General features: G+C 54.2%; 1 protein-coding gene across 7 annotated transcripts in view; it reads right to left on the reverse strand.

Annotated features, from left to right (window-relative positions):
- Positions 1 to 6,134: 6,134 nt before the first annotated feature.
- TRAF3 (TNF receptor associated factor 3) overlaps positions 6,135 to 27,675 on the reverse strand; it is a 117,488-nt gene continuing 95,947 nt past the window's right edge. For all 7 annotated transcript variants that reach the window (XM_068540188.1, XM_068540214.1, XM_068540205.1 and 4 more), the window contains 6 exons: positions 27,228 to 27,308; positions 24,486 to 24,560; positions 22,708 to 22,800; positions 18,331 to 18,471; positions 12,458 to 12,632; positions 6,135 to 11,652 (listed from right to left, as the gene is read on the reverse strand). In XM_068540188.1, the coding sequence (XP_068396289.1) occupies positions 11,081 to 11,652; positions 12,458 to 12,632; positions 18,331 to 18,471; positions 22,708 to 22,800; positions 24,486 to 24,560; positions 27,228 to 27,308 (1,137 nt within the window). In that variant the 3' untranslated portion in view covers positions 6,135 to 11,080. The remainder of the gene's footprint in view (positions 11,653 to 12,457; positions 12,633 to 18,330; positions 18,472 to 22,707; positions 22,801 to 24,485; positions 24,561 to 27,227; positions 27,309 to 27,675) is intronic.

The following is a 27,675-nucleotide window of genomic DNA, read 5'->3' on the forward strand; positions in this document are numbered from 1 at the left end:
AAGAAGAATAGTGTAAAGGGTGGAAGACGGAATGGTGACTGGATAAATGGATGGTTGGTGGGTGAAAGATAAATTGTGGATGTTAAATGGTCTACGGGTGGATGGCTTGTTGAGATGGATGGTGGGTGAAAAAAGCTTGTGGATTTCGGATGGAATGGATGGAAATGGGTGGTAAATGAGCTGAATGGTGGATGAATGGATTAACGGTGGATAAATGAATGGCAACTGGGATTCAGATGAATTGTGAATGGATGGTCGGTAGAGGGGTGGTGGACGGATGGATGAGAGTAGAGATGATGACTGGATATAAATGGATGGGTGGATGGACAGGTGGATAGACTGAATGAGTACAGGATGGGTGAATGGACGGAGGATGGGGGATGCTGGAGGGATGAGTCGGGGGTAGATGGCTGTGTTTAATTGGAGAGGTGGGTGCTTGGCTCTCTGTAAGATGCACATAGGGATGGATGGTGGTGAGTGGGTGGAGGATGAATTTGTTGGAGATGGGACGGTAAAGAGTGAGTGGGAGGGCAGAGAGATTGGGCTTGGTAACCTGGATGGTTATGGGTGGTGGGGTGGATGGTGTACTGATTATTAAGGGATGGGCTGTGAATCAATGGTGAGATGAATGGGGTGATCTGTGGATGGTGGGAGACCAACAGATGACGCCTTGTTGGTTATGGTTGCTGGAAGGGAGAGGAATAGTGGGTGGGCCGTTGGGTTCAGGATGCCTTGGTGGTTGATGAGTGAATACAGAAGGATGGATGGAGGGGTAGATGATGGAGGTCGATGTATAGATGGAGGGCTGTGGGTGAAGGGGAACTACACAGCACCTTCTTCCCTCCCTCCGGCTCACCTGCCCTCTCCTGCATCCCCACCTACCTCTCACCTGCACACCTCCTGTCATGAGCACTCTTCTCTCTGCCTGGGTCTTTGCTTCTCCCCAACACAAGATATTTCATCCAAGGAGGAGGGGGCCCACCGCTGGGAGCACTCAAAGCACTTTATGCCATGGGTAGGGACAGAGACTTCTCTGACTAGGAAGGAGGGAGTGAGCACACCAGCTTGTCCCACCCTTTCTCCTGGGTGGGATCGGGGCACCTGCCCTCAGTGGCTCAGCGGTGCCAGATCTGTGTGGAGGGGTTGGCTCCCAGCCCAGCCTGGGATGGGGAAGGTGGGTCTGAGTGGTCCTGCGTGGTCCTGAGTTTGGCTTTGGCCACCGGTAGGGCTGACAGGAAGCTCCATCCTCCACAGCAGTCAAGGAAGGCTTCCTGGAAGAGGTGGTGTTAAAGCTGAGAGTGGAAGGATGAGGTCACAGCTGCAGCTACAGGTTGCGTTGAAAGTGGCAGAACAGGAGGAGCCGGGGTTTGTCGGCTGTGGGGTGTTGGCGTCCATCGCTGAAAGGGGCATCCTTGAGCAGAGGCTGGAGGTGGGTCCAGCTATCAGAGGGTGTTCCAAAGAGGCATCCACACCGAGGCAGGAGGCAGGCACCAGCCGTGGCCCAGAGCTGCCAAAGGGTCCCTGGAATGACTCAGAAGCAAAGACATGAGGTAAGGAATGGCTGGACTGAGATGCAGTCCTACCCCTAACCCCAACCTGTGTTCACAGAAGGCCTGCAACTGCACGCACAGGTGCCCGGACACGCAGGTACATATATGTGCACACTCTTTCCAACTGGTCAGGACCCCAGTGAGAAGTAGGAGAAAATGCAAGTCTCAAAGAGAATTTCTTCCAGTAACTAGGAAATCCATGCAGCAGCTGCTTTAGGCAAGGTTGGATCCAGGGGCTTGGGCTGTCCGGTCTCTCAGTCCCTGTGTCTGTCTGTCTGGCTCTGTCTTGGCTTGACTGCCCTCTGTGGTCAGCCTTCTTCTGGGAGACCTGGACCTGCTACCTCCCCAACTAGGCCACTGTGCAGAGTCTCAGTGAGGTTCCTGTTTCCAACTGAGCACCAATCCTGTGGCCCAGAGTTGCTGTGCTCCAACTGGCCATTGCAGCCCTCCCTTGGTTGAGGTCACTGTGAGTGAGTCCTGCTGCCCTGGGGGTGTGGGTGGTCCCCACCCTGCCTGCATCCATGGTCCCTAGTCAGACCACCCCCCCGTCCCCACAAGTCTGTGGGGACAGAGCCATGCCCCCCCAGGCCAATTCCCCAGCTCCTTCTCCCGCACTTTTGTCCCTGACTGGCTGTGTGACCTTGGGCAGGTTCCTATACCTCTCTGGGCCTCAGTGTCGCTCTGGAGGGACTGAAGCTCCAGTACACATGGTTTTGTTCCTGGACACCAGGAGGAGGAGCGGGGGTGGGGGGAGGATAGAGGGCAGCCCCCCTCAGCAGGGCTTCCCTTTACTCAGGTCTCTGCACATGGTCACCTCCCCAGAGAGGCCACCTTGGCCACAAACACCCCACTGTCAGCATCCGTCACCACGTGCCCCGTGGGGCCCACAGGGCTTTGCTCACCCTCCTCACGTACTGCCTGCAACACAGGAGATGCTCCAAAAATATCCGTGAGGGGAAGGGATGGCTGGCACTTCCCCAGGGCCGGCCGGTCACCTCCCAGGCCCTGCCGCCCCACGACCTACCAGCTCAGGGGCTCTGACCCCTGGAAAACTCCCCGCCCTCGGGCCTGTGGCCTCCCTGCAGCCTCCGGATTTCTCTTTGGGCCTTTTGTTCATCCACACGCTTGGCACCAGGCCTGCAGCGGGGCTGGGAGCGCAGCCTCCTGGGTTTGCCATTGGACGGGGAGACGGATGATGGGCTGGTCGGTGCTCTGAGGAAGCACAGAGCATCCGGGGAGGGCCGGAGTGTGCCGTGAGGCTGTGCGGGAGCCCTCAGGCCAGGTGGCCAGGGCAGGCCTCCGTGAGGAGGGGACATGCCAGCTGAGACCTGGGAGGAAGCGGCTGGTGCAAAGGCCCTGAGGCTCCAAGGAAGGCGAGAAGAGCACAGCAGGAGGTGAGGCCAGGGCAGTGTTGGGGGCTGGGTCTGATGTACGTGAGGGGGGTGTGAACGGGGGTCTCCGCCTGGCTTGGAAGGGGCTGAGCTGGCCACCTGTCCGCCAAGGGAGCACAGGTGGGGCAGCTCTGTTGTCCAGCAGTGGGGCGCCAGGCTCGGATGCAGGCTGTCCCGGGTGTGGATGCAGGGCAAGGCCACACGATTCACTTAACCTGGTTCGTCCCTCACCTGCAAAGCCGGTGGCAGTGCCCACCTCACAGGGCACCAGGAGATGCTCAGCCCTGGACACTCCATCCCTTTTCTGTCTGCGGATGCTGGGAAGAGGAGGACATCGGGGGAGACTGACCTGGGAGCTGCCCCCCACCTTGGGGAGGGGTCCCGCAAGGGTCCAGCCCGGGCCTGCGCTGTCCTGCCTGCCCCCTCTCCCTGGGGGGGGGGGGGGAACTTGTCACCGCCCCTACAGCCTTTGTATGGAGGGGAAGTTTGTCGGGGGAACTTCGCAGGCCTCTGGGCCCAGAGGAGCCACAGCTGGAGGTCAGAGACCTCCCGACCCCTCTCCCCCGCCCTGGGACTGGCTGGGCGAGGACAAGCGAGTGGACGAGACGGGCCACACGGGGCCGAGTCTGAGGGCCGCCACGAGGGGGCCGGACCCACGGAGGCTGCGTCAACTAGGTGTCCGCGCCCCAAACTCGGCAGGAGTTGGGAGAAGGGGGAGCCTCTAGAGCCCAGGGCCATGGCCACCGCGTGGTCCCTGACTCCCGGGGTGCCTGTCGGTGGCTGGAGACCTCTCAGCTGAATGACCGGAGGCCAAGTCCAGGGCCGGGCCACCCTGCCCAGCAGGCCGAGGTCACCTCAAGGTGCTCTGTCCAGGTGTGTCGGCACCACTGGCCGAGCACACGGTTCCCCCCAAGAGCGCCTTCCACCCGGCCTCACGCGGCCTCACGACTGCCTGCGAGCAGAGGCGCTGCTATCCCCATTTTACCCACGAGGAAACAGAGGTGCTGGGCGCGGCGGGGGACTCTGCCTGCAGCCCCGCAGCCCCACCCCGGGGCCAGCCTTCTCCTGGTCCTCAGATCCCAGCCCACCCCCGGGGCCTGGCGGGGGCAGTGGCTGCCTGCGTCTCTGGGGTCTGCCCTCCGCACTCCGAGGCCTCCCCTGGGGTCCAGGGGTCACCCGGGAGCAAGGCCGGGGCCCGGGGCTTGGGTGACTCCAAGCTTCCTCTCAATCTCTGACTTCTGATCTTGTGATCGGGCTCGGGACGAAGCCTCCAGGCAGCCGACGCTGTGCAGGGACACGAGCCCTGGGCCTCTGCGGGGTCAGCGTTGGCGCCGCTTCCCCTGGGGGGTGGGGTTGGGGGGGGTTAAGAGGCCGCCGACGCCAATGTCAATCCCACAGCTGGAAACGACCCCGTGAGGTCCCAGCGGCCCCCAAACAGGCCGGCCACGCAGCAGACAGCAAAGCGCAGGGTGGCTCCGGGGCCGCGCCCCCTCCTCTCCAGGCCTCGCTCTTCTTACCTAAAACAGACCCTGCAGAGCACGGGCGTCCGGGGCACGTGCGGGGGACCGGGGCTCCGGGCACACTTCCCGGGACGGCTCGGTCCCGGCAGCGTGGCGGCGTTTCTGCCCCGGCTGCAGAGGGGACAGCGGCAGCGAGTCCCCAGCTCCCCTGGAGCCCCCCCCCGTCATCGCAGGGCTCAGAACAGGCAGCCCACCCCGCGCCCGGGGCTGAGGGAGGCGGCGAGGGTCCCTCCGCAGGCGGGGACCAGGCCGCCCCCGGGCCGACTGCGGGGACCGCGGTGGGGCGGGGCCAGGCCCCGGAGAGCCGCCGGGAGGCCCCGCCCTCAACAGCCCTGCGGCCGACCGGCGCCCGGGTCTGCGGCCTCGGCCTAGGGGCAACCGCGGGGCGGGCCCTTCATCCTGGGAGTTGTTGCCGATTCTTGCCCCGTAAGACGCAGGGGAAAAAACTCCAAAAGGTGGAAAGGATCCGGCTTCCGAAATTCCAGCTGAGCGGCCCCTCCGGTGGCGCTGGAAACCCCGCGGACACGGCTCCGCGCGCTGCCCGCCCGCGGCGCCGTCCACACTGCGCGCTGCCACCCGCCAGGCGCTCCAGCTTCAGGGCTGAGGGGCCCCCGGGGCCTCACTCAGCACCCGTGGTGGCATCAGGTCCGAGGTGGGGCGCCAGGCCTGAGCGCCCAGGGAGGAGGGTGGAGCGCAAGGGGTGCGTGGACCTGGGACCCCCCTCCCCCAAGATGGAGGGACTGAATGTGCCCCCCTCTCTGGCAGCTCCTGTGTGGGGGGACCCAATGTAGGAAGAGCTGGGGGCCCCGGGCTCCCCTGCAGGGCTCCGGGTGCGGGGTGGGCAGGAACACTGAGCCCCTGGGGCCCGGGCAGCACCCCTGGGCCAGGCCCCGGGCCCCTGGGTGGGAGCAGCCTTGGGGGCTGGTTCCTGCGCTGCCCCTTCCTGCTGCCCGGTGGGTGCACGTGGAGGCCCGGGCCCCAGGCCGTGACTTAAGAGAAGGGGTGAGGCTGAGCACGGGCTTCGGGGGCTGCGGCGGCGACACGTGGAGGACCAGGGCCAGTGGGGGAAGGGCTGAGCGGTCCCCAGGGCCTTCGCGCTGCCTCTCGGTGCTGGAAAGCAGCCCCCACACCTGGTGATTCGGGGGAACACCGTGGGAGACGCAGGGCTTCCTGCTCCGGGGCCTGACCGCCCAGGGGAGACCGGCCCGCTGGTGCTGAGCCGGGCAGGCGCGTGCTGGCCCTGTGCCCCCAGTGTCCCTACTGCGGGTGGCGGCGTGGAAGGCGCCGCCCGGAGGCCCCACAACCACCCTCGGCGTCAGCACTGGCGGGGCCCACAGCCAGCCGCCTGGCTTCAGAAAGGAGGCAGACGCTGTCTTTCCCCTGACACGCGAGGAAACCGAGGCTCAAAGAGCCCGAAGTCCCACAGCTGATAAAGTGGCGGAAATGGGACAGGATCTCCGGGGAGGGTGAGGGCCCCCTGGCTTGCTCTGGACCGAGCCATGGACTTGAGCACGGCTGCTGGGTGCACAGGCCCCGGGGACCCCCTCAAGGTAAAGCCACCGCCTGAAGGGAAGGCCGGGAAGCCACGGCAGGACCCGCGGCATCCTCTGCAGGGGCCCGACCGCGGGAGGGAGGGGCGCCTCACGGCCTGTGAGTCAGTGTGAGAGAGAAACCAAGACTCCCAGTAAGATTTATTTCCCTCTCATCAGACAGTTCAGCATCTCAAAGGTTTGCATTCTACACTCGTACAAACTTTAGTTATTAGCATCAGAAACACAAAAACGTTGCAAGACCTCAAAACACAAATAAATACCAAATAAAACCACACACAGTATACAGTAAACAAAAATATCAAACATAATAATGCTACCAGGAAGTCAGCCATGTTGCTAACCCACAGTAACAACATGATTATTGCTGGGCAATAACTTACACTGTCCTTTTGTGTTTTTTTTCTTAGAAGAGCAGAAGAACACGGGACGCGAATCACTGGTCACAATCACTTGGACTGTCGAGATGGGTCCTCACAGCGAGCGGTTATACAGATGCAATTTTTAAAACAGGCAGGTTAAAAATACAGAGTCAAAATGAGAGATTGGCCTTCTTTGGTCTTTGTTTTGGGTAAGAGACCTGAACACAGAGGGTGCCATCAGAGAAAGAATCGATTCTGGAAATGCGACACGATTGTCTGCGTGGATTTACACGCTTCCTTTACCACAGACGTTATTCTACAGAGAATTCTTACAGAAATCCTTGAAAATCATGCCAGCTTTTGTGTTTACCGATTAAGTCGTTGAGTTTGCTGTGGAAGTTATCTCACTGGTCTAAGGGGACTGAGTTACGACCCGGATCACCACGAACTGCAGGAGTGGTGCAGCCGTCCTGGACTCCACCTCTCTCGTCGTGAGTTCACAAGACAGACTCTAGACACAGCAGCAGTGGCAGAAATGAAATGCGAGCACTGCTTGGTGCCACTCGGGCCTCCGCAAATGGCACCAACCACCTGTGGCCTGGGTCACCCGAGGCCAGCAGAAAACGCCCGGGACGCCTCCAGGTCTGCGCCCCGCCCCCGCTGCCCCGGGGCCCTGGTGACAACCAGCACCGCCAGACAGCAGAGACGACCGACCGGGTCACCTGCCCTCACTGGAGCCTCACGCCGACCTTGTCTGACCTGACCCTAGTGGACACGTTCTACTTTGGAAAAAACACAACTATCAAGATTTGCAAACAGAAGGCAGAACCATGGTCTTGGGCTGAGAAGGAGATTGGGTGACAGATCCCCCCTTCATGTCACAGATGCAAAGGAACTCCCGGAATTCCCCCCAGCTCTCCTCGGCGGCCTGATCAGTAAGGATCTGGACTAGAAGTTAAAAAATAGTACTTTACGGCTCCACCTGAGCCCTTTCCAGCACTGATAATCACCGCAAGCAGAGGGACACGTTTTGGAGAGCGGAGGTGTGGGCAAGAGGCCCCACGAGGAATCTCATCTCCTGCCCAACCTGTGAAGACAGGCAGCGATGCTGGGGCCGGAAAGGTCTGCATCCAGCACAGGATGATGGTCACTCCTCCACGTGCAGGCGGGAAGAAGGAGCGGGCCTGGACGGCTGGAGGGGCCAGCGCGCCCCCCAGGGTGCACTCGGGGTCCCGCCTCTCTCCCCACCCCCTCGGGGCCCTGCTGTGCCTAAGGGTTCGTCCAGCCGCCCTTTCCTCTGCCTGATGTTGCCCAAGGGCTGCAGGATGCTGGGCCCACCGCGGGCGACCACCCCCATGACGCTGAGAGCGCAGGGGGCGTTGACAGGGACGTGTGGCCCCGGGCGGCTGGGGACGCTGCAGGAAGACGAGCCGCTGGGGAGAGGCTGCGCCGTCCTGGCCGGCGTCAGGGGGGCCTGGTGGAGTCGGCCACCGGGACAGGGAGGTGACAGGAGGGGGCAGGAGGGCCGCCTGGCCAAGAGCCTCGGCTCAGCTGGCAGCTGGGCTCCGGGGCGGGGCCGGGGTGGGGTGGACGGCGGCCCTCCTCGTCGGCCACTCGGTGACGGCGCCTGACTCGCTCTCGGGGGCTGGCGCCACCCTCTCGTGTGACAGGTCTCGGAGCAATTTACCCGTCTCCTCTGCGTCACCACAAACCCGGGAAACTGAGAACCCCAACCTGTAAAGAGAGGCCCAGGTGAGCCGCCTGGGGTGCTCCAGCCCCAGAGCCAGAGCCCGGCACTCGCTGAGCCCGCCCGGCCGCCGGGCTCCGTGCTGGCCCCACCGGCCCGACACCCTGGCCCCCCGCCCCTGACCAGAGGCCCGCAGGCAGGCGGACCCGGCCGGTCTTCACTTCCAGGACAGGCGGCGACGGGGAAGCAGGGGCGCTGACCCCGCACGGGACTCGGCGTCGGTTCCTCTGCGGCACTGGAGCGGTTTTGTTCTGTGCGGAATTTGTCACTTTTGGTAAACGGGAAAAGCGCACCCACGTGCCGTGTCCGGCACCCGTCACTTGTCGCTGGGGCTCTGGTGGCGGGAGGGCCCGCGGGCACCAGGGAGGCGTGCGACCCGCTACCACCAACCGTCACCGAGCCACGACCTGAAGCTCCCGCCGTGTCCCAGCCTCCCACCGGGGGACAGTGAAGCTGGGTCCCTTGGGCTCCTGGGTGGCGGCCAGGGGCCTGGCGTCTCCCACCGGGAGGAGCTGCTGGAAAAGTCCCCCCACCAAGGGACGGATGCTTCTGGGGCGCTGCCAGCGGCCCGCCCCCAACAGGATTCCAACCCAGGGGAGGGAAAGAATTTTTTTTTTACCAGACCGAGATGTTGCTTATCCTGAATTTGTTCACGTCGCCCATACTTTCCGTGAAGGGGGAGGAAGTCCGCCGGTGACCCCCGGCCTTGGGAGAGCCACCTGAGGCCGGGTGGGGCCCGCCGGGCAGACTCCCTCCCCCCGGGTCTCCAGGGCAGAACCGGGCCCAGGCCTGGAGGAGGTCTGGGCACTTGGAGGGAACAGTGGTCCCACAGCACCTGCAGGAGGGCCCTCCTCTGAGCGGGGACACACGACTCCTTACTGGGCAGAACTGATGACACTCATTCGCCCTCAAAGCAATTCTGGGGTCAGGAGATGGGAAAGAAAAAGAGATGAAGACAACTGAGCATTTTAACTGCCGGAGGGCAGGGCAGGTGCTTGGAACCCATGAGGTCACTTATGGAAGCCTGGGACGGCGGTGGCCAGGAGGTGCTTCCAGCAGGCACTGGGGCGAAGGCACACCCAGGGCGGAGGGCAGCACCAGAGACACGGGGGCCACCGGGCACCACCCCACCGTCCCCCGCGTGGCCACGGGGAGCCCGGAGGCAGGCAGCCTGAGGTGCGCGGCCCAGCTGGCCAATCGTGGGCGCGTCTTTTGGATGAGTGGCACAGATGCGGCGGTTCACACACATTGGTTTTGCCTAAGAAGCACCCGTCACGTGTAGCACCCGTCAGTGGTAAGAGCACCCATGGAGCGTGGTGCATAGCAGGGGGCACAGGAGCAGGGCCCCGCTCTGTCACAGTTGGACCATTGAGAGAAGGTAAACAGGGGTGGGAAATGCCGCCCGGACAGGCGCAGGCTGGGACCACAGACCCCAGGGCCACCCTTCCGGAGAGAGGGGCGGGCCCCGGGACGCCTGTGGCTCAGCCCGGGCGGCCCCCCGGGTAGCAGTCTCTGGAATGCTCAGAGGGCCCCGCGGCGGGTGGTGTGGGAGCCCGCAGCCCGGGGACGCAGAGGCGTGGCTCCTGCCCTGTCCCTGCCTGCACGCGGACCGGACTGCTCGCTTTGGGGGCCTAGAGATTTGGAATCTGTGATAATGAAGCAGTGGAGGCTCCAGAAGCTGACGAGGGGGCCCGGCTTCCTCAGCAGGTACAGGGCTGTCTGAGGGCCCTCGAAGAGGCAAAAGGTCTAGTGATCAAGAGAAAAGTCTGGCTGAACTATCACCTTCTGGAATTATAGTGAACACAAAGCTGGGGTCGAGAAGCAGCATGTCACATCTAAGGCACAGGTACAGTATGCCACCATCTCTACGCAAACGCTGTTAACAAATGCAGCAATATGACAGGATGAAGAAACACATCTGCTGTGGCCTCCTTCAAGCACAAGTCACCTGCCCACCCCCGGACACTGGACACGGAAGGTCGGTGTTGTCAGCAATAGAGAGCTCGTCTGAACACGTGGGGCAGAATTTTAAAAACCTACAGGATTTTGTTTAGAACTCCAAAGTTCAACTAATGCCCTATTTTAGGGTGAAAACAATTATAAATCTGAAAATGATGCACAGCATCCATGAGCAATTTTCCTTTCGTAATAATTGTGAAGTAGTGTCATTAACTACGACAGGTATTGAAGGTTTACATTTCTAACGAGAAATAACAACAGATTGGATATTCTCTTTCCTATCACAAGTGATAACCAGTGTTTGATATTTTACATTTTCTTCCAAGAAATACCAGTCTATCAACGTTTTAAAATGAAATGTTTGCAGTAACAATTATCTTAGAACTTTAAATTAAAAAACGATTCTGAATTTAGAGACTTTCAAAAAAGACCTAGGTGCACTTCAGGGTCTTCTGACAGAGTATTGAAGCAGAGACCAGATGAGGCCTTAAAACAGACAACGGGCTATGTTTGAAACAGGACTGCACTCTTGAATCTTAGAATGAATATAGCAGAACTGCATTATGATTTCATAAATTCTCCTTTTACTTAACATGCTGACATGTCCAGCTATCCCCAGGTGTGTGCGTGTGTGTGTGTGTGTGTGTGTGTGTTCTTTTTTTGGTGTTTAAGGAAGAAAAATCATGGTTCTTTTCTTTAGCATATATGTTTTCCACCTTAATTAACTAGATCTTTAAAAATGAAAACGAAAACCTTCTCTGACAGCAGTATTTCTCTCGTCGAAGGATAAATAATTCTTCCGAGTGAAGTGTTGCTAGTCTATTAGAAAACATGGTGTGTGTGTCCTGACGCGTGGCTCCTCCCGCCGGCCCGCGGCCACCTTCTGCCGCTTCCTCCGCTCCACCAGGTCCTGTTCTGGGCGCGAGGACCTCGGGGGAGGCGGCCGGTTCAAACCCCCCAGAGGAGCTGCCTTCTGCGCAATCCGCCTCCCCAGAGACTCGTCAGGGGTCAGGCAGGTCCGAAGTATCCACTATGACTTTGATGAAAATGGTGTCATCTTTAATGTACGTCCCGTTTTCCAGCACAGTCTGGGCCACGAAGACTGGGCAGCCGGAAGCGATGTTCATCTCGCCGGTGGGCTTCTTGAAGCTGCTGCTGTTGGGGTCCGGCTTGAAAGCGTCCCCCAAGTGTCGCCGGGAGGACCCCTGGTCCATCAGCATGAGCGTCACCTTCTGCTTGAACGGCCAGGGAAGCAGAGCGTCGTATTCTCCACGCATGATGACAAAAAACAGCGACAGGTGCGTCCCCTTGCCCATGCCATCCCCGTTCAGGTAGACCCTGGCGCACATCTTGTAGCCGAAATAGCCGGTGTAGAAAGGCTGGCTGTAGAGGGACAGGGTCTTCCCCATGACGGCCTCCTGCTTCCGCCGCTTGTAATCCCGGATCTTCCAGATCAGCACACCGTTGTAGCTGGCGGTCTCCAGGACCTGGAACCGCAGGTCCATGTCGGCCAGGCGGATGTCGTGGACACTGAGCATCTGGTCGTGCCGGCTCAGCTGGGACTCCAGCAGGCCTGCGGCGGCGGGCGGGAGAGATGGGCGCGGAGACACGTGACTATCACCGGGGCTGGAGAAGCCGATCCCCACCGAATCTGAGCAGAAGAGCCCAGACTCGCTGTGGCTGCTGGGGGGTGGAGCCTGCCCCGTGGAGGACCTGAAACGCAGGCCTCGGGGTCCTCGGGATCCACAGCCTGCCGAGAGGCGACAGCCTGGGGCTGCCTGTCCTCTGGCTCACGGCCCCTGCCCTCCAGCCCCCATGCGCGGGCTCACCTGCGCCCTATCAGGGCTTAAGCTGCTCCTCCCCCCACCCCACTCCACGTCCTCGGCTGGCTGAATCCAGCCCCACGTGCATCACAATAATCCTTGTTCTTTCCCCCATTAATCCTTCTCGTGCAGATATTCAGAATACTCGCTCGGCCCCTGAAGCAGCGGCCCCGGTGGCTTCTAGGTATCGGACACGCTGCTGGGCTTGCCGGGTCCCCTGCTGCCTCTGGTCACCTTCTGTCCCCCAGGCTTTCACGAGCAGGGCTGGAGCACCCCGACCCGCAGGCCGCCCCACACCCACTCTGCCACGCAGGCCTCACTGCACGGAGGGGAGCGTTTGGGCCCCTGCTGCGGGCATCTCGGCGGGAAGCCAGCTGCCCCAGCAGGCGCCACCAGGAGCACCGTCCGAGACTGGACGGCGCTGTCCTGAGGCAGCACGCGCCTCGCTTACCTCACGAAGGCCGCCACAGCTCTGACCTGGGGCCCTGGGACCCGGCCAGGCTCCCCCGGCCCGGGGCCTCGCAGACCCGCACGGCTCCGCCCGCCCGCCCTCACCTGTGTTCCGAGCCGCCTGCCCCGCGCTTTTGTCCACGCTCTCCAGCTCGGTCACCCGGTTCTGGAGGGACTCCACGCTGCTCTTCATGCTGCCTGCTTCCTCCCAGCTCTGCCGGAAGGGGCGGATCTCTTTGTCGAGCTCCTTCAGTTTCTCTGCTTGGCTGTCTATTACTCGCTTCCACATCAAAGGTGTCAAAAAGGCAAAATACGGTTAGAACTCGCTGCCGGCGCTGCGCCACTACCATCAGACACCCGCTGGTCAGGAACAGGGCAGCCCGCATCAGCCCTCACAGGGCCTCTTACCTTAGACCCACGGGCATCTCGGGGGACACAGGGACCCAGACCCCTAGTTCCAGGAGGGGACCGAGGCACAGAGAGGCCTCACCCACCAAGTGCAGGGCATGCGGCTCCCACATCCCTCTGTCCTAGCGTCTCAGCTCAGGACCTGGAGTCACACTCATCGGCCCCGTCTGAAGGCCTCCATCCCCTGCAGGGTCGAGCGACCAGCAGAGGCCAAACCAGGTGAGCCTCCAGGGCCAGAGGGGCTGCCCTGTTTCTGTGGCTGCAAAGAGCGCTCAGAACCCGGCCTGGGTCCCAGAAGAGAGAGCTGCCACCACACTGCCACCTGGCTCCAGAGACCTGGCTGCCAGCACAGGGCTGGCAGCAGGACAGGGCCCTGGAGACAGGTCCTCGGGGCCCCGGGTGAAGCCAAGGGGCCAGTGCCGATGGGCGGGGTGGGTGGGGGTCTGTTCCCTGGACGCACTCCGCGACCAGCGCCCCCCTGCCCACTGGGGCAGAGCAACCCTACTGACAAACACGTGGCTGTCGACAGCGAGGCTTGATTTAAATAATTCAGAAACCCCCTTTTCCAGAAGCACATGACCAGCACGTCTGTAACAGTAACTGGAGCGGTGAGCCTGGCGTGCCAGCCGTGGCGGCCCCGTTTGTCTGCAGGACTGGCCTGCCCACTTGTTAGATGAAGCCAGGGACCTAAAGGGTTTTCACTTCTAAAAAGAATTTGCATTTTTGAAATAAAGCTCCTGAAGGCTGGGTGGCTCAGCCCCTGAAGCTGGGGAGCGGCTGGGCCGCCCCTGAGGCTGAGGCCACACAGGGGAGAGCCCCGGGGACCTGCCGAGCTCACTTCTCCTTTTGGGAGACTATTTTTAAACATCGAGGTTTCAGCACCTTTGCTGGCTCTTAATAACCGTGAAGGAACAAACATGTAGGCTTGGGTTACTTTTTCTGGGTAAAAATACAGTGTTAATCTTCCTCTTCTTTCCAAGAAACCCTGATATTGGCTAACATTTAAAAAGTAAAGATGATTTCTCTAAAGAACACTTCTTTCTACACTGATACCACTTTATTTTAAAATATATATAGTGAGAAGCATAGTTAGTTTACAAAGTCTATTTTCTGGGGATAATCCTATTGACATGAATGAACGCCCATACCCATAATGAACAGCTGTAATTTTTCTCCCGTCCTCTACCTACTCAAGTGACAAAATGACAAACTAGGCTGATGTGGGTACTAGTGAGAATAAGAGGGGAGTTAATGGAAACCTAATCAATCAGTGGCAGTTCCTTGGTGGCCCTCGTTGTAAAACACGAGGACAAGCTGCTCATCACTTCCAAGCCCCCCTCCCCCGCCCCAGGACTCGTGACACACACGGGACAGTGGCACGAAGGCACGAGGCGCTCTCCAGAGGGAGCAGAACCGTGGAGTCTGAAATGACAGCAAGGCCCCCAACTACAAGCCAGGAACACGGAGTCAGCAGGCGGGTGGCGGGCAGGAGGGAACATGGGAGCGAGCACACGCGTGCACACACACACACACACACACACACACACACACACAGACACACAGACAAGGCCCAACCACTATTTAAAAGGCACTCCTCATACAGCAAGGGAAAACGTGCTATTTTCAAACAGACCTCTCATTTGTATGAGGTCAAAGCAGAATGCTGACCTAAATCAAGCTTTCTCTGTAAGATGCAGCAAACATGATTTCATTCTTGAAGAGCGGTCTACACTCAGCCCCTGTAGTGTTTCTATAAAAAACAAATCTTAAATGCAGGTGAGGATTTTACTAGAAAAAAGGATTCAGGAGCTGAGAGAAACAGCACAGATCACACACTATGTGAATAAACCCTCATCAGGAGACCTGCTCACAGAGCATCAGTCTATCAGTCTCATGCTCGTGCACTTAGGGCTTAAATCACCGTCTGTCACTTGGCACCATCCGGTCACCGAGCCAATGCGGGTGGGACTCCCGGGCCCAGCGAGGGGCCCGTGGACAGAGCGCTCTGCCTCCCGCCCGGCAGAGCCACTGACTGCGGGAACGACCGGGTCATCCAGCTCCTGCTAACAATGCAGCACGGGAATGAAGCTCACATCTAGGCTGTCTTTTTTTTTCTTTTTACATTTTTTTTAAAGTTTATTTATTTTTGGCTGCGTTGGGTCTTTGTTGCTGCGTGCGGGTTTTCTCTAGTTGCGGCGAGCGGGGGCTACTCTTTGTTGTGGTGCGCGGGCTTCTCATTGTGGTGTCTTCTTTTTTTTAAAATAAATTTATTTATTTTTGGCTGCGTTGGGTCTTCATTGCTGCGCGTGGGCTTTTCTCTAGTTGCGGCGAGCGGGGGCTACTCTTCATTGCAGTGCGTGGGCTTCTCATTGCGGTGGCTTCTCTTGTTGCGGAGCGTGGGCTCTAGGTGCACGGGCTTCAGTAGTTGTGGCTCACGGGCTCAGCAGTTGTGGCTCACGGGCTTAGTTGCTCTGCGGCATGTGGGATCTTCCCGGACCAGGGCTTGAATCCGTGTCCCCTGCACTGGCAGGCGGATTCTTAACCACTGCACCACCAGGGAAACCCTAGGCTGTCTTTTTTAATTGAGAAAAAAGGGACTTCCCTGGTGGTCCAGTGGTTAAGACTCCGTGCTTCCACCGCAGGGGGCACAGGTTCGATCCCTGGTTGGGGAACTAAGATCCCACATGCTGCATGCGCGGCCAAAAAAAAAAAAAAAAAGAGTTCTTTACAAAGTAAAATATTAAGAAACTACCCTTCCACGGCTGGCAAAAGCTAACCCACTCTTAAGTCCCACTTCCTCTGCACAGCTCTGACGGCAGCCCATCCACCCTATCTGGGGCCGTCAGGAGCTCTGCACTCTGTGTGGACTCCTGTACAAGCCTGTCTTCAGGATTTAGGGTCGACTGGAGACTCAGACAAGGGAGGAGATGACACAGAGAGGGACAGGTCTGTCACCATCCAGGTGGTCCAATGCACAGGGTGGGGAAGGCTCCCTGGAGGAGGTGGCACTTACAGTGCCATCTGAGGTGCCTGAGGAAAGGAAGAGGGGAGGGAAGGTACACTCTGCCGTGGAGAGAGCGGCAAAGGCAGCAGCGAGGAACAGCGGCCAGTCACGGCGGCGGTGTCCTGAGCCACGGTACAGCGCTCAGGTAAACTGTCCTCTGGCAGCTGGAAGTTCTAGGGTGAGGACCGAGGGGCAGGTCTGAGCCAGGCTCTGCTGAAACGGGGGGTGGGGGGGGGGGAGGTCGGGAGGGACGGGAGGGAGAGCCCCACCCAGAGCCGGCACCTCCAGCCCTAGCCTACAGGGCCGCCATCAATGTTCACTCAGAGGCGGATGGTCCAGGCCGCCTCTCAGCACTGGCAACCATGGTGACGAACGTTACCGACCCTGAGATCATCCAGGAGACGTGGTTCCATGTAAACCATCGGGAAACGGTCAGCCGTCCGGAGGGGTTTCCAGCCCGTCAGCCCCTGTTCCTGACCCCCGTCCCTCTCCTGAAATGCAGCCTATTTTCCTCCGTGCCTGCCTTCCAAGGAGGAGGAGAAGAGCGCTGGCGCGGGTCACCGCCGCCTGCAGACATGGCACTGCTCAGCCTTCACCTCCCCGGGCTCCGCAGCTTGGAGCTGGATCTCTCTGACTCAGATCTCAGTGGTTTCTTCAATCGTGGAGGTTTTAAACATGAATCACGCACAGTGGAATGATTAAAGTAAATTCAAACTTTTCACGCTGGAAGTGGGGAATGGAGGAGAGGAATGCATATAAAATCTCCGAGGTGTCGGGCGAGTGCATCCATGACCTCATTATGGACACTCTCATTTTTTTTGGTTATAAATGAACCCACTACTACATATATACAATGGAATACTACTCAGCCATAAAAAAGAATGAAATAATGCCATGTGCAGCAACATGGATGCAACTAGAGATTATCATACTAAGTGAAGTCAGAAAGAGAAAGGCAAATACCGTATGATACCACTTATATGTGGAATCTGAAATATGACACAAACGAACCTATCTACGAAACAGAAACAGACTCACAGACATAGAGAACAGACTGGTGGTTGCCAAGGGGGAGGGGCTGGGGGAGGGATGGAATGGCAGGTTGGGGTTAGTAGTTGCAAACCATTATATATAGAATGGATAAACAAGGTCCTACAGTATAGCACAGGGAACTATACTCAGTATCCTATGATAAACCATAATGGAAAAGAATATGAAGAAGAATGTGTGTGTGTATAACTGAGTCACTTTGCTGTACAGCAGTAGTTGACACAACACTGTAAATCAACTCTACTTCAATAAAAAAGAACTTTGGCAACCACTATCTTAAAATAAGAATTAAATATAAAAACAAACACCAACCCACTCCTTACTCATTCTTCCTTCTGCTGTTGATATGCCTTAACAAGTGGTTCTCTAGCATAACGTAATTCCCTCGGCGTTTCCACGCACCCCTGAGCCCCGGCCACTCTGTGCACAGCTGGACCTGCCGACCGGATGGCAGCACAGGCCTCTGTCTGGACACGCTGACCAGCACCTCCGAGGCCTCGGCAAAACGCCACGGACTTCCTGCAGGAGGCTTGTGGTGTTCTACGTGACACTGTACTTTTCTGACTTGATTCAATACTTATGACTTGCATCTTTTCTACTACAATCTAATGGTGAATTGTGTTTTTCCTTGTCTCGGGACAACCACAGAGTTTAACACAAATGAAGTTAATTTAATAAATCCCTATGCAATTCAAGGCACGATAACTAATCCCAACATTAAAACGGGAGGAAAGAAAACCTCAAAGATGCCGTGACTCTGAGCTATTAGAAATATTTTCTCTTCCAGATAATTTAGGGAAACACACTGTAAGTACAAGCACTGAAAGACCATTTCGGCAACATGTGATTCTCCCACGGGTGTGTGTGATACACACCAGAATTACCATCACCAAGGTATGCTCTGAGTAAGCTGATGTGAAGACAGTGTCTAGAAGAATAATCTGTAACAAGCACCTAATGGAAGCCTGTGTTGGTAACAGAAATGAGGAGCCACATTTTAATCAGGCTTATTTATACACCACCTTTTTCGGGAGCAGCAAAGGTTTATGTGTTTATTTTGGAGGTACCTGTGGTTCACTGCGGTGAAATAAGGTGACAGTGTGTACGTGCATCGCTAGAAGATTCAGAACAAAATAGTTTGGCTTCAGTTCACTTTAGGAAGTGAAACTTTACACATAACTACTCATGAACAATATGGAATCTTAAATAATAATAATAAAACAGCTAATTTATAAAAACACAGACTTTGAGTCTTATTTCACCAACAATGAATCAAAGGCACAGAGGAGAGGTGACGGGGCTGGCCCCCAGGAAAAGGCGAGAGGAGCGGTGCTTACAGCCTCCTAGGTCGGCCCACAAACCCAGGCCACCTTCCCTGAGTTTCACTTAAGCAAGAGAAACAAGTTGCCTTGTTCGACAAAGGTCAGGGCTTTTGCTCAAATATCTCCCTGAGAAAGTCCTGGAGGGGAACACAGATGTGTTCCCTTTTATCCAGCCATCATCTTAAACTTCTTACCTGTAAATGAAGTATTTTGGATTCATTATTTCGAAGCATTTCCTTTTGTCTCTCAATTTCAATTTCAAAGCTACATATCTGGTTGTGCAAACTCTGTATGCTCTTGTTTTTTTCTACACTTTCATTCTGCAGCAAGGAAACCTGAAAAAGAAAGTCTTCAATTAAGCAAACAAAAAGTGATTTTAATATCAACTTATAGCAATTATAATAATGGTAATTAAATGTTTACAATATAGGCCTTCTATCAGCTCACTGAAGGAGTTCCAGGAAAAAAAAATCCGTTCACACAGGAAATGGGGGTCCTGGTAGTTTAACAGGGATCCTACAACTGCATTTCTCAGAATCTCTCCCAGGAATCAAATAAGATGAGGCAAAGTGCAGCAATGACTGAATTTCAGAATGGATGCTTTTTAAAGTTTTTGCTAAAAACGAATAAATCTTTTACCAGAGTGGCTTTCAAACTTTGACAAGGAAACATAGTAGGAAACACATCCTTACACCTCACCCCTTCTGCACAGACACCTGTGTATGTGTGCATATCCCTAAAAACAGGGACCTCAAAACCAAATCTGCCCTGATCACGCTGCGCCCGGATATTTTCTGTTTTACTCTATTCTACTTTTGAAAATGCTAGTTGCAACCCACTAAATTACTTCACGTCCACCAGTGGGCCATACACGCCCTTTGAAAAGCTCTCTCAACACAATGAGGGAGCACGACGGGAACAGTCTCACATGCGCTGCAGTGAGTCCTGGGGCCAGCCTCCCAGCCCCCCCCCGCCCCCCCCCCCCCACAGAGGAGCTGCCGACTGGGGGTGCCAGGAAGGGTCTGCTGGGGGGGGCACCATTCCCAGCAGGGAACCCACCTTTGAGTTTTTCAAAGTTCCTTTCTGAAAAATAATTGGCTCCCAAGAACCAATTTACACTGGTCTTACAAGCCCCCAGGGTGAGGAGTTCAAGGGCGATCCTACGAGGCTTCTTTCCCACAGTGTCTCTACGAGGGGCACTTTGGTCCCTGCAAAGGTTCTCTCCGCCAACAGCTGTGTGTGTCCACGCGCGGATGCGGGCGCCACCCTGGAAGACGCGGAGCTCCGAGACGGATCGGAACAGCTCTCCTCGCAGGTGCCTCTCTAACACCTCCAGCACCTGAGGACGGTCTGGCCGTGGGGACGGCCCACGGGCATCTCAGGACACATCTGGGTTCCTGACCTTGTCCCTCTGGAGAACAACCAGCCTAAAGTGAGGTGTCCTTACATTACTCAGCCTGCTCGGCAGGCAGCACCTTTGGGTGCTGTCTCAGTCTATTTTATTTATAACAAATGTATTTATGAAGGAACACAGAACTTGCAAGATATACTTCACTCTCCTAGGATTTCACTCAGCACAAACAGACTTTCCTTCCTAAAATATGATGTCTCACAGGTCCACGACCTCCTCCAAGTGATCAGCCTGCAGCATCCAGAGACTGGGGCACGGGTAGCAGGCAGTGGTGTTTTTGCTTTTTCTGAAATTACAGTTCACTCGCTCCCATCTGTCAAAGATGGACACAATTCCCAGGCTCCTTATTCTCACACCCAAAAAAAGAGATATGATGCACACAGGCCAATCCTTTTGATAAAAATCTCAGTAACATCTCCAAAACCAATGGCAATTTTTTCTGCAGCAAATCAAGTTACCTGAGGATGACAGAAATATCTCACACTGATGGTCACACATCATGCCGCATCAAACCCTTAATTTCTTAATTTAGGGACTGCCCTTAAACTGATTTTTATTTATTTACATATTTTAATCAAGGATCCTAGCCCCTGGGTGCCTGCAGACCCCTGCTTTCACCAGTCTACCAGGTACAGGAAAGTCTACCTGGCAGGTGTGTTTCCAAGAAGCACAGTGTGACATCCACACAGCAGATGAAAACAGGGGCCCCTCATCCTTCCCGAGACCCTCCTCTCCAGGAACATCCTTTACCCCAGCCTGTTTTGGTGGGCACTCCACACTTCCCTTTGATTTAAGCTTTCCTAAAACATAAGATGGGTGTTTTTAAGCCTGGATTTTACAAAACAGTTTTTCTTTAGTTTGACTGTGAATATAATAATCAGTCTTTCCGAATCAACTCAGACGTTCTATTTTCTATTATAGATGAACAAGGTAACTCAGGAGATTGCAACTGAATAATTCTATGATGAGAAATAAATTCCCATTTTGAGAAAATACACGTATCTCCGTTCATTGTCCGGATTTTGCTCTTGGGCCCAGTGACGAGAAGCCAGCTTCTCATGGACACAAGCACGGATGCGCAGGGCGGAGGCCCGGCTGACCTGAGCAGGGGGCACGGAGGCAGGCAGCGGCTCAGCCTCCAGCAAAACCAAGAGAACAGACGGTTCAAACGTATCAGCAGCAACTCGGCCCCCGCTCGGCCGGTGTGCAGAGGGGGAAGCTCTGGGGAGGGGTGCTGGCTGTGCGGCTGTGTCCCGGGGCTTCCAACGATGCAAAGCAGATGCTCTGAGGGGGACAAGTGTGAAGGTGGCAGGGCAGGAGGACGCAAGTGACAGGATGACCCCCGTGCGCCCCATGGCGATGGCCCCGAGGACGACCGTCCTGAGGGGTGAGCACACCGCAGCCCAGCCCCGCTCAATGGTTACGTAACCAGCACAGCTGGAATAACCAATTCACTTTACATGAAAGGAAGAACCTTTTAGATAAATGAGAAGCCGTTATCTGTGAGAGACCAAAAGCCCTGAGATCTATGCCTACAATTAAAAAAGGCAGAAACAATGCATTCTTCAAAAAGAGGGGAAAAAAAGATTCACAGGTAAACCGTCACTGAACTCAGAGCAAATATGTGCTCCCGGGAAAGTCATAAATGATTCACGTAACGGATTTTATGCCACTGATAAGCGGAAGGCCCCTCCTGCCCGCCGTGCGCACAGCACGCAAGCCCTTTCACTGCTTCTCACCTCCAGCTTAAGCATTTATATTAAAAGAACTACTTTATGTTAGATTTAATAAACATCTTTTGATTTAAAACTTTAGACTCTTTTAAGTACATTTACATTTTAAATTGCTTGGATTTAATACTCAAAACAAGATATTCAAATCTTTACAAACCTTTAGAAAGCAAACATCAACTCCCCGGCTGCTGTAAATCATCCTAGCGCCCTCCCACCGCAAGTTCTCAACACATGTTTGTTGAATACCAGATTAATTTCTTATTTGTGTACATAAGCCACAAGCCACAGTGGGAGATCCTATAACCTCCTTCTCTATCAAGTCTTGGAGGTTTTCATCTTTTCCTCAGGTAAGAAGGCCCGGCGAGCTGAGCACCACGGGACAAACTCCCCAGGAAGGAGTGCTACGTGGGCGGGGCCTGCTGAGGAGTCCAGACCCCACAGCTGGGGCCCCTCGAGGAGACACCCAGGAGAGCAGGTGTGTCCAGGAAGGGGCTGCGTGGTCCCCCAACCCCCATGGTCAACAGTCACACTCGCGATGTGGAATTGTCCTCTCCTCGTCTCCGAGAAGAAAGAGGATGGTAAAGCAGGTAACACTGGTGACCTTCCAGATCGGGGGTTGGCAGGCTTTTTCTGTAAGAGCCAGAGAACAGTTTTTGGGGCTGTGCGGGCTGTACAGTTTCTATCTCTGCTCATCCACGCTGCCGTCCTGGTGCAATGCAGCCGTGGATAATACGGAAATGAGTGTGCGTGGCCGTGTTCCAATAAAGCTTTATTTACAAAAAGATGGGGCGGGGGGCGGACGGGGGTTGGAAGTGAGAATCCCTGTCCTAGATCAACTCTGAGAGAAGCACAATGTGATTTTTTTTTTTTTAAAAAAAGCACTTCATACCTGCTTGGCAATTAAAAAACAAAGAGCAAGGACCTCCCTGGTGGCGCAGTGGTTAAGAGTCTGCCTGCCAATGCAGGGAACACGGGTTTGAGCCCTGGTCCGGGAAGGTCCCACATGCCGCAGAGCAGCTAAGCCCGTGCACCACAACTACTGAGCCTGTGCTCTAGAGACCACGAGCCACAACTACTGAGACCGCATGCCACAACTACTGAAGCCCGTGCACTTAGAGCCCGTGCTCCCCAACAAGAGAAACCACCACAATGAGAAGCCCACGCACAGCAATGAAGACCCTATGCAGCCAAAAATAAAAATAAATAATAATTTATAAACAAACAAAAAAAACCGAAGAGCAAGCTAACAAAACCACACGCCTTCATTTACAAACTCAGGATCACTTGAAGAGAATTTACTTTTTTGACACTCTTGATGCAGTTTCTTTTATGCAAAATCCATTACTAACTATAAACAAGGTTTTCTTCTTTAAATAACTTGAAGAAAGTATTAAAAACCAACAAAAGAAGGAGGCGGTGCGTCGTACCTTTTTCTCTAGAGAGTTGCTCCATTCTTTGAGTAAGTTGACATGCTGCACCGCGGAGCTGGCCTCGTGGGCCTTAATCTGCTGGTTTGTCCCCTGCGAGAATAAAGAGGCAACGCGTTACCCAACCTCACTCCGTCGGAGTCAGAGAGACTCACAGCCGACCTCAATCCAGCACTACACGGGGCGGGGGGGGGGGGGGGGAGGGGGCGGTGACTTATTCATGGACGGTTCACAGGGGATGCCCAGCCTCAGAAGGTGTGCGCTCAGTGGCCCCTGATCTACTGTGCACAGGTGAGGAGGCTGCTTCGAGAACAACGGAGCAGCTCAAAGACGAGACACCGCGGATTCTACGACAACTACCTCGAGGCCGTGAGCTGCACTCCTCCAGCTTCTTACCAAGGGCCTTCTTACCTACGTTTCATGCTGGTAACATCAAGAAACTAAATTTTAGATATATCATTTTTGTTCCCTAAAAATTTTTTTGCATTAAAATATAAATGGAAAACGTTTAGACACCTGCAAGTCATAGCTAGATGCTGCTATAATAACCTAGTGAATATGTAATCAAAGTAGGATTCTAAATGATTTATTAAAGTATTAACTTACCAGTGAAATACACTGTATTACTGTTCCTAACTATCCTATGTATACTTAGAAAGTTACATACAGAACATAAACAATCTACAGAGTACATAAGATGTAGACCATCTTAGAGTCAGTAATAAGCATGGGAAACAGTACTTCATATATTTAACAAAGTAATTGGTATAAGAATATAATTTGTTTTGATACTGGAATATTTAAAAGCCACAGAAAGCATTTTAATGATCTCCAAAACATATACTCTGTACATAGAATATTCATATATATATGTTGATATAAGTATTGCTATATATAAACATATATATATACATACACAGAATGAATGATATATATGTACATACGACATAACAGTGGTGAGGGCTCAGTCTCATAAGAGACTGAAGCAAAGGGAAAGCTATAGTCATTCTTACTCTCAGGCTTCTTACTTTCTAAGAAAATACTGAGATGCCAATATCTCTGTATTGATTTCACAATAATGTATTGATAATACATAAAAATCAAATACAAAATACTTTAATTGGAGTATATACTGCCCTTTGATAGTTTTAAGATCAAGATATACATTTGAATGAAAACTAGTTCAAATTCACTAGCCATCTCAGATGTGTTAAAAAAACAAAACCAAAAAAAAAAACAAAAACCAGGAACAGCTTTCTCACGGCCCAGGTGTGGCAGTGGCGGAGATCTCCTCTCTACATGGCCGTCCGGGCACGTACATGTGGCATGTACATGTGGCATGTGCACGGAATGCACTCTGGACACACGCACGTGCGATCCTCACAACCGTGCACTGATGCACACACTGCCGGAACCATGTCCAGTTTGCCAGTGACTTACATTCAAGTAACAGCTCAAATTCCGTAAGAATCTACCTAGAAACCCCGCCGAATGTCAGTCCTGTCTGTCCCATTCACTAACTGGTTTTGAATGTAATCGTTCTCCTAGTGCATTAACTCCCCCTCAGCACAGGTGTCTACCTCAAGTCTCACGACACCCCCGGACTGGAAAGCGAGCACTCACATCTGCTGCACGTGGCTTTCGTCACCCGTGCGGCAGGTGACTCAGTTCCATGGCAAAACTGAAAGCCCAGAGCCTGCATGTTAAGATGTTAATAGAATAACTTTCTCTCATGGTGGAATGTCAGTGACTGGGAAGGACAAATGTCGGATACTGACCTGAAAAACGCAGCCATAGCGCTTAAAACTACAGGTGCTGGGGGCATTGACACACTCTGACAAGTGTGCACTCAACTGCAACGGGAAAGAGACGTGAGTTGTGGCACGAACGTTTGCATGAAAATGTTCAAACATATCAAGGGCACAGATAGCATCTGGGTTGTACTATTACGAATGGTGTTTATCAGCTACAGGTGTGTATATAGCATCTGCTTCCTAGACATATATGCAGTAAATATACAGTATCATCACGTGTATACACATATATACACCAATATACAGAAATACATTTACTATAACATTTCTTAAACTTGTAGTTTCTTTAGAACAAGTTGTTTTGCGACATGCTGTCTGCAGTGCCAGAATTTTAAAAAGAAAGGAAAAAAAACATAAACTGAAATGCACATTTAAAGACTATAAACAAAAATTGCATGAAACACAAAAAATAGAAAGCATTCAGGATGCAACTGGGTCACACACCTAATATACAGTACACAAAAATAAATATCTTTCCAAAGCAAGCGTACACAATGTACCATTACTCTCAGTACTTCTGAAAAGACTTTCTTCCCTCTGTAATGGCCAGAAATTCAAGTAGCTTTTCAAAGACCTCTAAGGTCATTCTAACAACATGAATCTTACGATGGTCACCTCCAGTTCATGGAGGACAATTAGGAGGGATTGGGAGAGGATAACTCCCCTTGCAAGGAAAAACCCCCGTGTTCAGCTTAAATGTCAGCAAATCATCAAATAAAAACCACCTACGGTGCTCCCTCAAGAGGAAAGGGAATTGAAATGTCTACATTTTAAAGGCACAGTGTTTTGTGTTAGGCTAATACAATTTAAGGATAATTTCTTTCTTTACTGAAGATAGTCTCATCAGGAAACTCTAGGGATAGATCTTCTTTATAGAAAGCAGTCAGACCCTGAATGGGGAGAGCGGTCAGTGAGCGTGGTGCACAGCGGCCCCGGGAACGTGTTTCCCCGCGAGCCAGTGCACACGGCACTCCCGGAGGCTCGCGGGATGTGTCACTCTGGTGGGTGCAGGCGGCTTCTCCACCTTCTCCTCTTGTCCTCCAGGACAAAGACATTCCTCTCCCTTCAGGTCAGTACTGAGGACAAGAGGAGGCGGCTCACAGGACGGCCGTCCCGCCTGCCGCGACAGTTAAAGAGGACGGCCTGAGGGACCCACCTGACCACAGCCAAGGCCAACCCTGTGGAAGGTCTGAGCCAGGGTGGGGTCGTGGTGGCCGCAGAGGCTCTGGCCTGCAACTGGAGGAAAGCACCCAAAGGGCACATTGCAGGTGACAGGCGTAGAAACCCAAAAGGACACCGTGTGCGTAGTAACATTAGTTTGAAAATTTTAAAACGTATTCTTTCAGTGCCATCAATACAATCGTGAATCTAACCAGCTAACACTCCTAATGTTAAAATCAGGATCATACCGAGTTTGACATTATTTTCAGTGCACTAACTGAAAGGGCTGTACTTTTTTCTAAATTGGCTTTATCATCATTAATCTCAGAGCCCTACAGAATTTACCGGAGCTTGGGGATAAAAGCAAGAATCATCTGTAAACCAATAGCACCTTTCACCAGAAACCCAAGATAAACGCAGGTTTAAAGATTTTTAAAAATAAAAATAACTTAGAGGCAAAATGGAGGCAGCTTTTGCCCCGAATAGAGACAGCCTGAGTGAATAAAACTTCAGGAAGGCGTGTAATACCCAGGAAGTTATTCCAACTGTACAGACTCTTCATACATTCACTCTAACAGAGGGACTTTCCAGTTGTGGAAATAATCTACGTGCGCTTCCCTGCCGCTCCCAGAGGCACGTTCAGGGGCCCAGAGACCACCGTCGCCAGTCCAGACCCTGCCCTTGTCCAGCAGAGTCATCGTCTGGAGAGGGTGCACCTCGGTGAGAGTGACCTTCGGCCACGCGGGTCCTCTCGCTGTCGCGGGCGTGAGAGACTGAGCTCCCCCCCTCCCCGTATCCAGGTGTACAATTCCAGGCTGTTGGGAAGGCTGAGGCGAGCAGGGTCCTCAGATCAGAGAACCCAGGACCGAGGGAACCGGGCGTGGGGACCGGGGGAGGCATGCACCCACCGAGCCCATAGGAGCCCCAGACGGTTCCCAGAACGCCAACCAGAGGGGGTCCAGGCCAGGATCAGATGCGAAAACATTATCAATCTTTGGAATTGTTCCTTCTGGATATATCCTGATCAAAATGAGGTTACTGCAAAATCTACCTGCCTTAAAGCAAGTGTGCCCGAGGGCAGCGTGATGGGCACAGCCTCTGGGGGAGGCTGTCCAGGTGCCTTCCCAGCGGCCCCTGAAGTGTGGGCACCACCCCTGCACCCACTTGCCCCGTGGCACAGGCCCTGCACAGCATGTGTGGCCTAAGTGGGTCAGGAGTATCTCTAAGTTAACTGATTTCCTTGAGATAATCTTAGAGTAATTCCTAGTTTACAGATTTAAACCTAAAAAGTGTCACCTTTGCTTGCATTGTAAATATTCCCATTTTCTCAATTCTTAATATTTTGCTCTGAATTTACCACTTTGTAGCTTTTAATTGTTTGTTTCTGAAATATCTGACTTCCAAAAACAGCACGAGGGTTTTCATTGTTTTTCTACTGTAAGTATCACTATCACAATCTGTGAAAACCTCTGACCTCAGCTTTACGGGAAGAGCGGGGTCCTGAAGGATCCCCAACTCCTGCACAGGCCCAGCCACGCCCCTTACCTCGCTCCTCAGAAGGGTCTGGACACTGCACTTATGAGGGCAGGACACCACCACGCAGGGACACTCGGTGTCTTCGTGTTTCTGAAGGAGAAAGAGAGAGTGTTACCAACTCTGAAACACACAACCCACCTTCCCTCAGACCCCACCAGTGTTCCCAGCGTCCCCACGAGGACCCAAGGGAAGCGCTCTGCTCATGGTCATGTCCTTGAGTCACAAGACTCACATCACACTTGGATGGGTCGCTATGTTACAAAAGTTTGAGTGCTGAAAAGAAGGCATCTCACAAGAGCTGCTCAGATCTGACTGGTCGGGGCCACCCATGGGCGCACAGCCCACCGGGGGGGCGTCCTCACGGCGGCTTCCCTCTAGCTGTGCCCCCTCTGCCGATGCTGCCCTGACACCTGCGCCCAGGTAGGCTGGGCCTCGGCCTCCCTCACACAGCAGGTGG

The sequence above is a fragment of the Eschrichtius robustus genome, chromosome 1, assembly GCF_028021215.1.
Source record: "Eschrichtius robustus isolate mEscRob2 chromosome 1, mEscRob2.pri, whole genome shotgun sequence".
Taxonomy (NCBI): Eukaryota; Metazoa; Chordata; class Mammalia; order Artiodactyla; family Eschrichtiidae; genus Eschrichtius; species Eschrichtius robustus.